Here is a 13,091-nt window from a genome sequence, read left to right as displayed (position 1 = left end):
TCCTGTTCTCGCTGTCTCTCTCTCTGTCAAATAAAATCTTTTAAAAAAGTAAAAAATAAAAAAAAAACGAGGGTACATGCTAGGCTACACCAAGAAGGTGACTTTTTTTTTTAAAGATTTTATTTATTTATTTGAGAGAGAGAGTATGAGTGAGGGGGAGGCACAAAGGGGGAGGGAGAAGCAGACTCCCCGCTGAGCAGGAAGCCAGATGTGGGGCTCCATCCCAGGACCTGGAGATCATGACCTGAGCCAAAGGCAGATACATTAACCAACTGAGCCTCCCAGGCAGAAGATGACATTTGAACAGAGATTTGAAGGCAATAGCCAACTGGGTATCTTGGGAAAGAACATTCCAGACAGAGGAAACAGCCAGTGAAAAGGCCCTGAGGCAGGAGTGTGCTTGACAAGTATGAGAAAAGCAAGAATGAGGTCAGACAGGTAACAGAATGGACAGTGGGGATAGATCATAGTAGGCTTTGTAGGCCCTTGCAAAATCTTTGGCTTTTAATCTATATGAGATGAAGAACTGTCAGAGGGTTTTATTTCTTTGTTTTAATATTTTATTTTTATTATTTATGTATAATAAATACATAGAGCAGAGGGTGAGGGAAAGAAAGAGGGAAAGAATATCAAGCGGACTCTGCACTGAGTGCAGAGCCCCACGCAGGGCTCAATCCCACACCCCTGAGATCACGACCTGAGCCAAAACCAAGAGTCGGACGCTTAGCCAACTGAGCCACCCAGGCACCCCTTAATATTTTATTTTTTTAGAGCAGTTTTAGGTTCATAGCAAATTTGAGCAGAAGATTCAGAGATTTTCCATACACCACCATCCCCACACATGCACAGCCTCCTCATTATTCACCCCCACCCCACCAGAGTGATACACCTGTTACAAGGACACATCATCACCCAGAGTCCATAGTTTCCAGTGGGGCTCACTCTTGTTGTTGCACATTTTATGGATTTGGACACGTGTATAATGACACATATCCACCATTCTAGTATCACACTGAGTATTTTCACTGCCCTAAAAATCCTTTGTGCTGTTGGAGGGTTTTGGGTGAAGCAATGTCCTGTGATCTTTTTTGGAATTCTGAGATCCTACTAAATTTGAGGAAAGAGTTAAGAGGGCTGCAGAACCAAGACTGTTGCCTATTTTGCCTTCCGGCCTCCTGCCGGTCCGAGGGCGGATATAAAGTTCCCAGCCCTCCCCCCGGTCTCCGCCTCTGCGCGCGCCCTGCCTCGGTGGGAAGAATGAGGCTGTAGAACCCCGTCATTCCTCTAGGTGGCGCTGCCTCACACACAGGGACACCTCCCTGTTCTGGTGTGTTCCCAGAACGGCCAGCCCTTTCCCTGGGACCCTGTCGGTGAAATCGCTCAGGAGTGGAGAAGATTGGAGAGGCGCTCCATCATCAGGGACATCCTCCAGCCTGCTCGCCCTTCTCTGGCAAATCCTCCCTGCTTTGTCAGGACTGCCGGGGGCCCCTGGAGCAAGACCGACCCCCAAGCCCGTACTCTCATCTCACCACTTCTGGGGAGCAAAGAACGCGAACAACAAAGAGAGAGCCAGGGTCTTCTTCCCCTCTTTACGTTTCCGTGTACTTGTTCTTCAAGTCTAGATTGATATTCATTTTGACACTTAAACATTGTCATGATGCTCACTCCGGAATATGAATTGAGGGAGGGGAGGAGCAAGGGTCACACGCATACGGGCACCTCGGATGTTGCTGCCTCCTGTGCTTTTGGAAAACGATTGCACCTGCTTCCCCTCCTGGAGTTGACCACCAGCTACACGGCCTTTCTAGCTAGAAACAAAGTACCATCTTCACTACCTTCTCCTCCCTCTTTTATCTCTCACATCTGTCACCAAAACCGTCCGTTTTATCCTACGGAATGTGACAAATTCACCCCACCCCCCTTTATGCACATCTTCACTGCCTTTGTATATCCCCAGGGTAGCAAATATGAAAAGCGAAACGAGTCAAAGGGAAGAAGGCCAGTGTGTGAGGCAAGAGGGAAGGGTGGGGACTGTGGGGAACCGGAAAGAGTATCCGTGAAACCTGAGCCACGTGCCCTTCTGTGGGGAGGCGCACCCACGTGTGGCAAGTTGTTAAAAGCCAGAAATCTGTTGCTGTTTGTTGTTTTTAATGTGAAATGTACCAAGTTAATACTGGCAACTGATTTTTTTTTTTTTTTAATGTTTTAAACAATAAGTAGAACACCACAAGGGGCAAACAACACACCAGTGGTCCGAGTTTCGCAGGCAGCGGCCGATTTTTGACCACCGGTTTGAACCATCATCCTAGCTACGACTACTGATGCGGCTTCTTCTACCGTCTCAGGCCTCTCCCGTCTCTCACTTCCATGCACCTTGCTTGCGGCCTGCAGAGCATCTCCCCAGGCGCCAGGTCACACCAGTTCATTCCCACTGCTTGACGGCTCCCTTGCCGTGGTCCCCCCAGGTTACCCAGGAGACCGAGTGCAGACAACTGAGGCAGGCTGCCGGACTTCTCCCTCTCTGACTCCAGGCCCGCTCCCCTCCCCCGCACCGCGCTCTCCCTGGGCATACATCACTCCTTTGTTACCGGCCAAGGCCTCCCGCGCACCTCTATTCAACCCGTTGTAACGTCTCTCCACGTGTGTCTCCTGCTCTAGATGGCGATGGACGGCCATGGACGCAAGTGACCGCATCTTATTTGTCTGTGCTCTTGTGGGCCACTGCCGCTCAGAAGGTAGCTGGCAAATATCTTTTTAATAAATTACAAAATGAATGAATGATGACTGTTAGCCAAGTAAGGTAGAACTGTCTTAAGGATGTTTATTTCCCCACCCCATTTATACATAACTAAGACCTGAGCATCCTTATGACAAAGACAGTTTTCTTCTTTCCCTTCATTGGCCCCCCAGCCCCCAGGGTGCAGAGGTGTTGAAGACAAGTGCTCTGGGAGCCAGGACAAGCTGCCCCCGCCCCTCCCGCCCACCTCTTCTTACGGGCAGATCCCTGGAGTCTCTGGGGCTTCCTTAATCCTCTTTCTCTTGAGTTTTGTTTTGTGAGGAAGTTTCCTTAGAGAACCTGAAAAGGGAAAGTGACACAGTCCTGATAACATGAGCAGTGAGAGAATCTCAGCCTGTAACATGTCAGGGGGCGTAGTAGGGACAGAAAGGAAGAACGACAAAATCTTATCTTCACTTGCAACCTCTGTCCCTTCCTCTTTTCTCACAGAAACCCTGTGGTGGAGGAAGACTGTATCACCCCGATTTACAGGTGAGGGATCTCACCCAAGCGCAGAGCCCACCCTGCCCAAAGCCTTAGGCAAGAGAGGGGCAGAGTCAGGACTAGACCACATTTCTTGACTCTGAGCCCTCCCCACACCCATCTCGGATTTCAGGCCCTGGTTCCCAGAACTTGGCTGCCGGATGGTTTGCCAACCCCCTGCCATTTTTTATTTAAAAACTGACTTATGAACATGGTGCCAAAGAAACACCAGGTGGGTTACCTTTAATATCACAGATGGACTCAGTGATTGACCAGAGCCCGTTCATGGTGGGTCCAGCAGACAGCATGTGCTTTGTCATATAACACAAGGTGAAGAACACAACCTTGTCTGTAGCCCAGGCAAACAAATATTTAACAGGACTTCATCAGGACTTTTGATCTGAAGTCCTGTTTATGCACAGAGGAACAAGCTTAAAAAAAATGCCAAAAGGAAGCAACAAGTGTCAAAAGTGGGACATTCTGCAGAACAATGGCCTGATCTCTTCAACAAGTCAGGATGTGAAAAAGGGGATTTTGTTGGGTTCAAAGAGATGGAAGAGACATGAGCAGGTGCAATGATGCATGAGTGGGAAATCAGTGCAAGAAAGGTCTTGGACTACTGGGAAAATTTGAATAAGGAGTACTTAATCCAACAATTAGATGAAACGAAAACGTTGACATGGAATGCTGATCTAATTAACTGAAAAAAGCAAGTTCCAATCAAAATCCTATACGCCGTGAGATCTCATTTGGCTAAAATACATGTATTGATATGTATAAAAAACATCTGGAAAGTGCTAGCAGTAGGGAGGACAATGTGATGTTTATATTTTCTTATTTTTGCTTATCGGTATCACCTTATTTTCTATGCTACACTTACGTTTGTAGGAATAAAATGTTATTTTAAGAATTACATAAAAGCCAATGTTCTTAATCCACCATCCAAGGCTTTTTCCTATTACCCCTCGTCCTGCACTTCTCCAACCTGCTCTTCCATTCACCTCCAGGCCCAGACTGTCTGCTAATTGCCCCTCACCTCTGCACACACCTTTCCTTCCTCTCTTTCCCTCCCTTACCCCACTTCCCCTCCTCCTCTTCCCTTTCTTTAAAGCCTGTCCCAGAATTACCTCCTCCAGCCAGCCTGTCCTACCCTTTGCCCTATGGCCTCAGATGGCTCATTTGTAAAAGGGGGGTGATAATACCCATCTGAGGATGCCGCAGGGGTTAGGGTTAGGTGAAATAAAGATACCAATCCCCTGGTATGGAAGAGGCTGGCCCCAAAGCCCAGAGCTCACTTTCCTTATCTGATTCATGAACTGCGTGGCCTAAATCATCTTCATGATGGGCTGGCCTTCATTCCATTGGATATTTTGCTTCCTCAATTTAAACTATAGGCACCAAGGCCAAGGGCCATCACAGAGCCCAGACAGGGCTCTGGGCCTCAGTAATTGCCTGACTCACGCCCACTGCCCCTGCCCCGTTCTCCCTCCTGCTCTCCACTCGGGGCAGCTGTGACTGGTGGATGAGGCCCCGAGCGCCGCGGGCCTGCATCAGTCCCAGTCGGCCTGACCCTCAGAGGAACACCTGGGGCCAATTTAGGACCACACTTGGAGATCCTAGGCCACTCTGTTCACCTTCACTTGCTCCCCCAGTAGCGAAGCAAGAACAGCTAACTGTGGTCCCAGAAGCCGGATCCAGAAGGGAGAGGGGTAAGTGGCTCCAACATCTCTTTGTACCTCAGTGCCCAGGAGGGGACTTCATAGCTTCCAACCTTGGCTGGTACCCCTCACTGAAGAGTCTCTGTCCCCTCACCCCATAGCCTCTGTCCAGAGGGCCAAGCAGTGCAGTCGTGGCAGAGACCAAGGCTGCTGGGAAGGCCCATCCCAGGCCATCTGACTCGACTTTCCCCCCACTGTGGGAATGAACCACTTCCTTAGTCCATAGCCCACCCAACGCGGGCAGAGCAGGCTTCCCGCCTCTGCTTGGACACCTCCTGGGAGTCCCCACTCCTGACTGCTAGAGACGGTCTCTGCTTCTACTCCTATGGGCAAGTGGCTTCGTTTAAACTGTTCATTGAAAAACGCAAGATCCCAAACTGTGTGCATCATGAGACCTCCGGAGGGAAATCATGCAGAACGCTCAGGGGAGACACACCAAACCCTTTACTGGTCATGGCCTTGGGCGATGGGTGATTTTCCTCTCTCCTGTTTTACACTTATCTATACATTTCAAACTTTCTATAAGTGGCCCCGCAAGGAGGGGGACAAAAAAGAGAAAAGAAGAAAGTGCAGAAGGGGAAGGAAACATGGACCGAGACAGAAGTGCGGGGTTAAAGGGAAGATGGGAAGGGAGGCTGTCGCTGCCCCCCACCTAAGGGCATTACCTTTCCCGCCAGGGCCCCGGGGTGGTGGCTCCGCCAGCAGGCAGGCCTCTCGGCCGGGCGCCTGCAGCTTGGACAGCCTCTCCTTCATGCAGCTGATGTTGTTCTGCAGCCCCCACGCGCTGCACAGCTTGGGCAGACTGTCTTCCCGGTCGGCCAGCACGGAGCTCTCCGGGCCGTCCAAGGGGCAGAACGCCACCTGCAATGGGCCCATAATGTTGAGGAGAGCGTGGAGAAGAGAGGGCCCCACGTTCCAGAGCCCCAGCCCTGCCCCTGTGAGGAAATGACTGCGGTCTGGCTGCACCTCGCCCTCCCCCCCCCCCCCCCCCCCCCCCCCCCGCCGAGCCAGCAGGAGGCACGAGTCACAGATGGGGGAGAGGAAGGACCCTGGGGACACTGAGACCGGGCTGCCAACTGTCTCTTCTTGGGTGCTTCTTTACTTGGATATATGTCCTCCATCTCTTTTTAGAGTTATATATAGTGTCTTTTTTAATTTGCTTCGAGTTTTTATTTAAATTCTAGTTAACATAGTGTAATATTGGTTTCCGGAGTAGAATTTAGTGATTCGTCACTTCCATACAACACCCAGTGCTCCTCACAACAAGTGCCCTCCTTACTCCCCATCACCCAGCTGGCCCACCCCCCGCTCACCTCCCTCCAGCAACCCTCAGTTGCTATAGTTCTCTCTGGCTCTATAGTTAAGAGTTCTCCATAGTTAAGAGTCTCTTATGATTTGCTTCCCTCTCTCTTTTTTCCCCTTCTCCTATGTTCATCTGTTTTGTTTCTTAAATTCACATGAGTGAAAGCATGTGGTATTTGTCTTTCTCTGACTTATTTCGCTCAGCATAATACACTCTAACTCCATCCACATCACTGCAAATGGCAAGATTTCATTCTTTTTGATGGATGATATATATATATCTCATATCTTCTTTATCCATTCATCAGTCAATGGACGTTTGGGCTCTTTCCATAATTTGGCTATTGTTGATAATGCTGCTATAAACATCGGGATGCACGTGCCCCTTCAAATCAGTATTTTTGTATCCTTTGGGTAAATACCTAGTCGTGCAATTGCTGAGTCATAAGGTAGTTCTATGTTTAACTTTTAGAGGAACCCCCATACTGTTTTCCACAGTGGCTGCGGAAAGTGTTAGGAGGGTTCCTTTTTCTCTGCATCCTCACCAACACCTGTTGTTGCCTGTGTTGTTGATTTTAGCCATTCTGACAGGTGTGAGGTGGCATCTCATTGTAGTTTTGATTCCTATTTCCCTGATGATGAGTGATGTTGGGCATCTTCTCATGTGTCTGTTGGCCTAGGGTTATTAGTGCCTTATGCATTTGTTTGTAATGAAACAGTAGCATTTGTTTTAAAGTCCTTGGCAAAATTAAAATTGAGAGCCTAGAAATATCTTTTGAAATTTTCCTGGCCAGTGAAATCCAGGAATCACTAAAATGACAACACCTCATATTCAGAGGAGGATTCCCTGAAATGATCCACCCATTCATGTTCAGAGGAAGAAACAGAGACCCAAGGGGGAAGGGATTGGGTTAAAGCTGCGTAGCTAGAGTGGGGTGGGGTGCTGTAGTTAGAGCAAGGCTTTCCCCTGAGCCAGATTACGTTTGAACCCGGCTCTTCCCCCCACTGGCTGTGTGGTCTGGGTCATGTTACTTTACCTCTCTGCATCTGGCATCTTCATTTACACACTGTGGACAGTAATTGTAATTACCATGTAGGGTTACTTTTGAAGATTATAAGAGGGAACATAAAGGGCCTGGCACATAGAAACTGTTACCTATGATTCTTATTTTGAACCAGTGATTCCCAAAGGGTGCTCTGTGAATTCCTGGGGACCCCTGAAATATTTTGACCCCGCTGACCCCCTGAAAAGTGAGGTCTACTCAAAGTGCAAGAGAGAAACCAATGGATTCTAATGAACCTAGTGTGAAAAGGTCATTGGTACAAATCTGAGAAAGCTACATACTGTATGATTCCAACTGATGACATTCTGGAAATACTGAGACAGTAAAAAGATCAGTGGTTGCCAGGAGTTTGGAGGGAAAGGATGGAGGGATGAATATGTGGAGCACAGGGTTTTTACGGCAGTGAAACTATTCTGTACGATACTGGAACGGTGGATACATGTCAGTATGCATTTGTCAAAACCTATAGGGTGGCTCAGGTCATGATCCCAGGGTCCTGGGATGGAGCCCCGTATCGGGCTCCCTGCTTGGCAGAGGGCTTCTCCCTCTCCTCCCCACTCGTGCTCTCTCTCCCTATCTCTGTCTCTCTCTCTCAAATAAATAAATAAAATCTTAAAAAAAAAACCTAGCATGTACAACACAAAGAGTGGGCCCTAATATAAAGTATGGACATTATTTAGTTAATAATGTGTCATAAATAATGTGTCAATACTGGCTTAGTGATGGTAATAAATGTGCCTCTCTAATGCAAAATGCTAATAACGAGGGAAACAGGAGGGGTTAGTATACGGGAAATCTCTGCACTTTCCACACAAAGTTTCTGTAAACCTAAAACTATATATATATATAGACATTCATTGATATGGTTTCAGATTCCACATTGCTAATAAGTAGCTGCCACTTGTTGGGTTTTGGTGTGGTGTCAAAGAAAAATATCCATGACTATCTGCAAATGCTAGGAAAATCCTCTTCTCTCACTACACATCTGTACGGGCCGGGTTTTCTTCACGTACTTTAACCAAGTCACATATCATAAGACACTGCAGAAGCAGCTCTTTTCCATTAAGCCAGACACTAAAGAGATTTGCGAAAATGTCAAACAATGCTGCTCTTCTCACTACATTTTTTTGTTTTGAAAAATACAGCTATTCCTTGTAAAAATTATTTATGTTAAAATGTAATGGGCTCCTTGTTTTTATTTTTAAATGGATTAGTGAGTACATATTTTGAATTTTTTCTTTAGTTTTAATTTTAAAGATTTTATTTATTTATTTGAGAGAGAGAGAGAGAGAGACAGCAAGAGAGGGAACACAAGCAGGGGGAGTGGGAGAGGGAGAAGCAGGCTTCCCGCTGAGCAGGGAGCCCGATGCGGGGCTCGATCCCAGGACCCTGGGACCATGACCTGAGCCAAAGGCAGACGCTTAATGGCTGAGCCACCCAGGCACCTCTAGTTTTAATTTCTAATAGGGCAAATATCAATAGCTATAACCTACATAAACAAATGCTTTGGGGGCTTCTCAATAGCTTTTTAAGAGGGTGAACATGACTTGAGTCCAAAATGTTTGAGAGTCACTGTTTTTGAACAAAGCCAGGCCAGGCTCCATCTGATAGTCCTCCTTCCCCAAGCTGGCTGTGCCTCTCTGCCTGGCTTCCACCATCCCCACTCATAGCCTCTCAGGAATGTCCCTGCACCAGTGAAATCCAGGTGCGGGTGTGGGTGTGGAGAGTGAAGAAATACCAAGAAATACATCGGGGTGTGGGTGTGGAGAGTGAAGAAATACCAAGAACTTGAAGCTGAGCTTCTGCCCTCTTCAGTCCCACTTTGCCCCCTGTCGGGGGTAAAGGTAGGGGCAGTGGGGTCTCCCTGAGGCAGTGAGTGTGGAAACAAGTCGAGGGATGCTGGCGGTATCAGAGGGCCCCCTCAGCCCCAGGCCTCCCCCCCACAATCCAAGAACACACCAGCCAACCCTCAGCTGGGCCCGGGAGGAGCTTTCCTGAGCGCCTCACCAGGAACTTGGCCGTCTGGTTGCTCTTGGTGTACTTGTAAAGCCTGCGAAGCTGTCTCGCCTCTAATTCCGAGAAGAGAGAAACAAATCGCCAGAGCATCCTGCAGGGGAGAAACCAAGGCTGAGGGAGGCAGAGCACAGTCCCTCTCCCTTCAGCATCTGTCTTGTGTCCATGACCCACTCAGGGAGAAATGGACCACATCCTGCCTCCTTGGATTTGGTCAGGGACGTGGAGAGGTGGACATTTGCTAAACCTTGAGTACCCCATCCTGGTGATGGACACCCACACCACACAGCAGTTGTTTAATCAGAGGTCATTCTCCACAGGGTCAGGAGAGTTCTTTGTCCACTGCGTGTGCAAGCTGCCATGAATCAGTGCTGCCCTGAATAACTAGAGGCCCCTGTTCTCTCCAGCCCTCCTTCACCATGCTCACTCCAGGATCCTCACTCTTTCACATAAAGGTGAAGGACTCAGGGATCTTGACTGAGGTGTGTCCTTGAATGGGGGGGTGGCGGGGCCCAGGAGTGGGTATAGTGGGAAGGGCAAGAAGGCTGCCCTACTTCCTCCAGTGCTTGATTTCCCAGGTTCGGCAGTAGTGCTGCAGAAAGGTGTTGATGTGGTCCCCTAGGACCACCAGGCTCTGCTTCATGTACTTCAGCTTCTTCTTCTGGGGAAGGTCCCTGGGCAGGTGCAACTTTCGCAGGAACTTCTTCAGTGGCCTTAGATATTCTTTACACTGAAGAGGCAACAGGTGAAGTGAGCGACCATAGGAGAAAAGAAGAGGCAGATGGGTAGCCCCAAGTAACCAGCAGCCCTTATGGGCCAGGAAGTGTTAAGTGGGTTAAGTAAGGAGGCTCTCGTCAAGGTCTTACTTGACATGACAAGTGGGACAATGAGGCCTGCCAATTTCTGACCCAGGTCTCCTGGCCTGGAGGAGGGACAGGGTCCCTTACTCACAATTTTGAAGGTGTCCTGGCCCAGGCCCTTGGCATGGCGTACAAGTGAGTCTCTGGTGGGCATGGTGCCGGAACCCTTCTCCAAGCAGGGTACACCTGTCACCTGGGAGGAGGCAGGGTGCCGCGGTCAGCTGGGGAGCTCCTGAGGGGCAATTCGAGGCAACCAGTGGTCCAAACTCCAACCAAAGCCCTTCTCCGTTTTCCCTAGGACCTCTTCCTTGGCCCAGCCCTGAGGCGAGTAAGCCCTCAGCAAAGAAACCCATCCCTGAAGATCCCTGCTTAGAAAACCTAGAATGCCCTGCCCATTTCTTTTATAATCCTTAGAGCACAGTATTGTAGCTAATTTTGCAAAGCACTTGATAAACATGAACTCATTTTATTCTCCCACAAATTCTGTAAGGTGATGTATCATTATCCCTGATTACAGATGAGAACACTTTGAGGCACCAAGCGATTTAAGGGACTCCTTGGGGGAATGAGCAGGGAGTCATTCACTCATTCATTCAGCAAACATTTATTGAGTGCCTAAGTCCCAGGCCCACCTCCAACCCTCAGCATCAAGCCACAATAATGAGCACTCCGAAAAGCATGTGACAGTGATGGTAATGAGAAGAAGCTCTCTGATAGCAAACGTGGGGCCAAAAAACAAAAACAAAAACAAAACAAAACTGAAAATTAATGAAGACAAAGTGACTATGAAATAATACTTGAAGTCAGAGCACAGGATTAGATTGACACAGTAGGATTTGCACTTGACTTTGCAAAAGCCTCTCGGAAAAGTGAGCATTAATTCCTGCCTGTGTTCAGGAAGACCCAGGCCCAGACCACTCTGAAGGCGGAGACCAGGGAGAGGGTGGAAGGGAAACGGAGAGGGTATGGAACCGAGGCTCGTCCAGGCCCCAGAGCGAGGGGACTCTGGCGGATCGGCCCCATAAACACACCAGTGCCACCACACAACCAAGCACACAGACCGTAACTCAAGTGTGCACACACACGCACACACACAGATGAGCGCTTGTCTCCACAACCAACAATCATCTTGCCAGGAATGTATGTCTTTGAATGAATTAACCTTCTCTTGCTCTTTCCGTCTCCTGCTAGCTCATGTACATCACCATTTTTCCTTCTTCTTTTCTTCCCTGAATCTCATGTTCTCTGCTTTCCAAGACCAGCCCTTCAAGGACCCTCCGTTCTTCCCTCCCTCGCCTCCCTAGCCCCATTTCACCTCGTTTAGTGGCTTGTCCCCTTCAGCCCCTTGCCCATCGGAGGCCTCCATCTCAACAGGTGCACTGGCGGCCTCCAGAGTGGCCCTCGTTATGTCCCCTCAGGCTTCTGACCTACTGCTTCTGTGACCTGAGTGTCTCAGGGAGTGGGCAGGTTGGCTCCAGAACTCGGAGCAAAACCATGGCAACCGCCAACACAGAGCCTAGCTCCCCTCCCCCTCCCATGCCCTCGTTCTTGGGGGTGGCCACCAGCCACCTCCTTCAACAGGGAACAGAACTCGGGAAGCGAGCAAGATGTGCCGAGTAGACCCAGGACTTTGTCAGAGCTCAGCGCTGGCCAGGTGGGGCTGTAACCCCTTTTCCCAGGAGAACCGTCAGATGCCGGTGATTGTGACCCCTGGTAAGAGCTTTAGAGTCACTTTCCTGCGTGTGTATCGCTGATGACTCCTCGGTTATGCCCTGGGCTCCCCGTGATGAGGGCCATGGGTTATAACGTTTCTTTCTGGCTTGGGGACAAAGGTCTAGAGGGTGCCCGGAGAGAATGGCATACAGCAAGCCTCTCCTGAGACGGATCTCCTCTTCTGTTCCTCCGTAGCCTCCGGAAAGTCAATAAGCCAGTTGTGTTGGGCGATGGTTAAGTGGTGGTAGCGTTCTTAGGGAGGGTGCAAAAAATACAAGCTACCATGTAATATTATCTCAATTGAGCCTCGCAGCAGTCTTCTCTGAGGTGGGTACCGCAGTGACCCCATTTCACAGAAGAGGAGCCGAGACGCAGAGAGGTCCGGTGACTTGCCTTAGGTCCGCGGCCACTAAGTGGGGCGCGGGGCTTTCGGTCGGATCCGGACCGCTCTAGCCTTCCCCACCCGCGCCGCCCTCCGGGGATCCGAGGCCGCGAGAGGCATTGCTGCTGCCGGAGTCCCGGCGCCTGCCTGGCCGGCTCGGCCCGGAGGCGCTCGGAGGTGCGGGGTCCCAGCCGCGACCTCGCCCCTGACTCGGCCCCGCGCCCGCTCCGACCTCCAGCGGCGCACGGCGGGGTTCGGCGCTGATGGGACCGGTGCAGCCTCCGCTTACTCAACCTGCATCTTCTTCCCGGGGACGCTGAGCTCCACGTCCTGGCCCTTGCCCTCGTGTCCTCTGGGCCCGGGGTCCCCCCGCTCCACCGCTGCAGCCCCCAGTCCATACTTCCCACTTCCTCCCCTGCCCTCGCCGGCACCCGGTCCGACCACCGTGGCCAACGCAGCCGCGCTGGGAGCCCCACCCCGCCCCGCTCCGCCCCGCCCCGCGAAGTCGTGCCAGGCCTCCCTCTCGCCATCTGGCGGCGGTACCAGCACACGACAGGGACACTGTGGCTGAGGACATGCCTAGGGGAATGTGGCTCCCCTCCAAACTGGAAAGCCTGGTGTGTTTGAGCATTAATCCAGGACTACTTTGCGGCTATTAAGAAGGAAATTGTATTGGCAAGAGTAAGGGAAAGGGGGCTCTCTTATACACTTCTCCTGGGAACAATGCAGAATGTTAAATGCACATTCCCTTTGGCCCACAAATTCTACTTCTAGGAGTTG

At 50.2% G+C, this 13,091-nt stretch overlaps 1 protein-coding gene across 1 annotated transcript; it reads right to left on the bottom strand.

Annotated features, from left to right (window-relative positions):
- Nucleotides 1-2,796: 2,796 nt before the first annotated feature.
- CHCT1 (CHD1 helical C-terminal domain containing 1) lies at nt 2,797-12,782 on the bottom strand. Its single transcript, XM_036120983.2, has 6 exons — nt 11,532-12,782; nt 10,308-10,409; nt 9,911-10,086; nt 9,351-9,450; nt 5,643-5,838; nt 2,797-3,076 (listed from the first exon to the last, which is right to left on the bottom strand). Exons 1-6 carry the CDS (start codon nt 11,580-11,582, stop codon nt 2,991-2,993), a joined length of 711 nt encoding a protein of 236 aa, XP_035976876.2. The 5' UTR covers nt 11,583-12,782; the 3' UTR covers nt 2,797-2,990.
- Between the last annotated feature and the right edge of the window lie 309 nt (nt 12,783-13,091).

This window comes from Halichoerus grypus, chromosome 2 (genome assembly GCF_964656455.1).
Source record: "Halichoerus grypus chromosome 2, mHalGry1.hap1.1, whole genome shotgun sequence".
NCBI lineage: Eukaryota > Metazoa > Chordata > Mammalia > Carnivora > Phocidae > Halichoerus > Halichoerus grypus.
Note: the sequence above shows the minus strand (reverse complement) of the source record. Positions and strands in the feature narration are given on the sequence as shown.

Bases quoted from the DNA above. Each gene is read 5' to 3' on its own strand.
- CHCT1 (XM_036120983.2), bottom strand. From the start codon at position 11,582: ATGGAGGCCTCCGATGGGCAAGGGGCTGAAGGGGACAAGCCACTAAAC. The intron at 10,410-11,531 runs GTGAAATGGGGC...GCCTCCTCCCAG, and splicing joins GGGACAAGCCACTAAACGAG to GTGACAGGTGTACCCTGCTT. The intron at 5,839-9,350 runs GTGAGGCGCTCA...GGCCCATTGCAG, and splicing joins ACCAGACGGCCAAGTTCCTG to GTGGCGTTCTGCCCCTTGGA.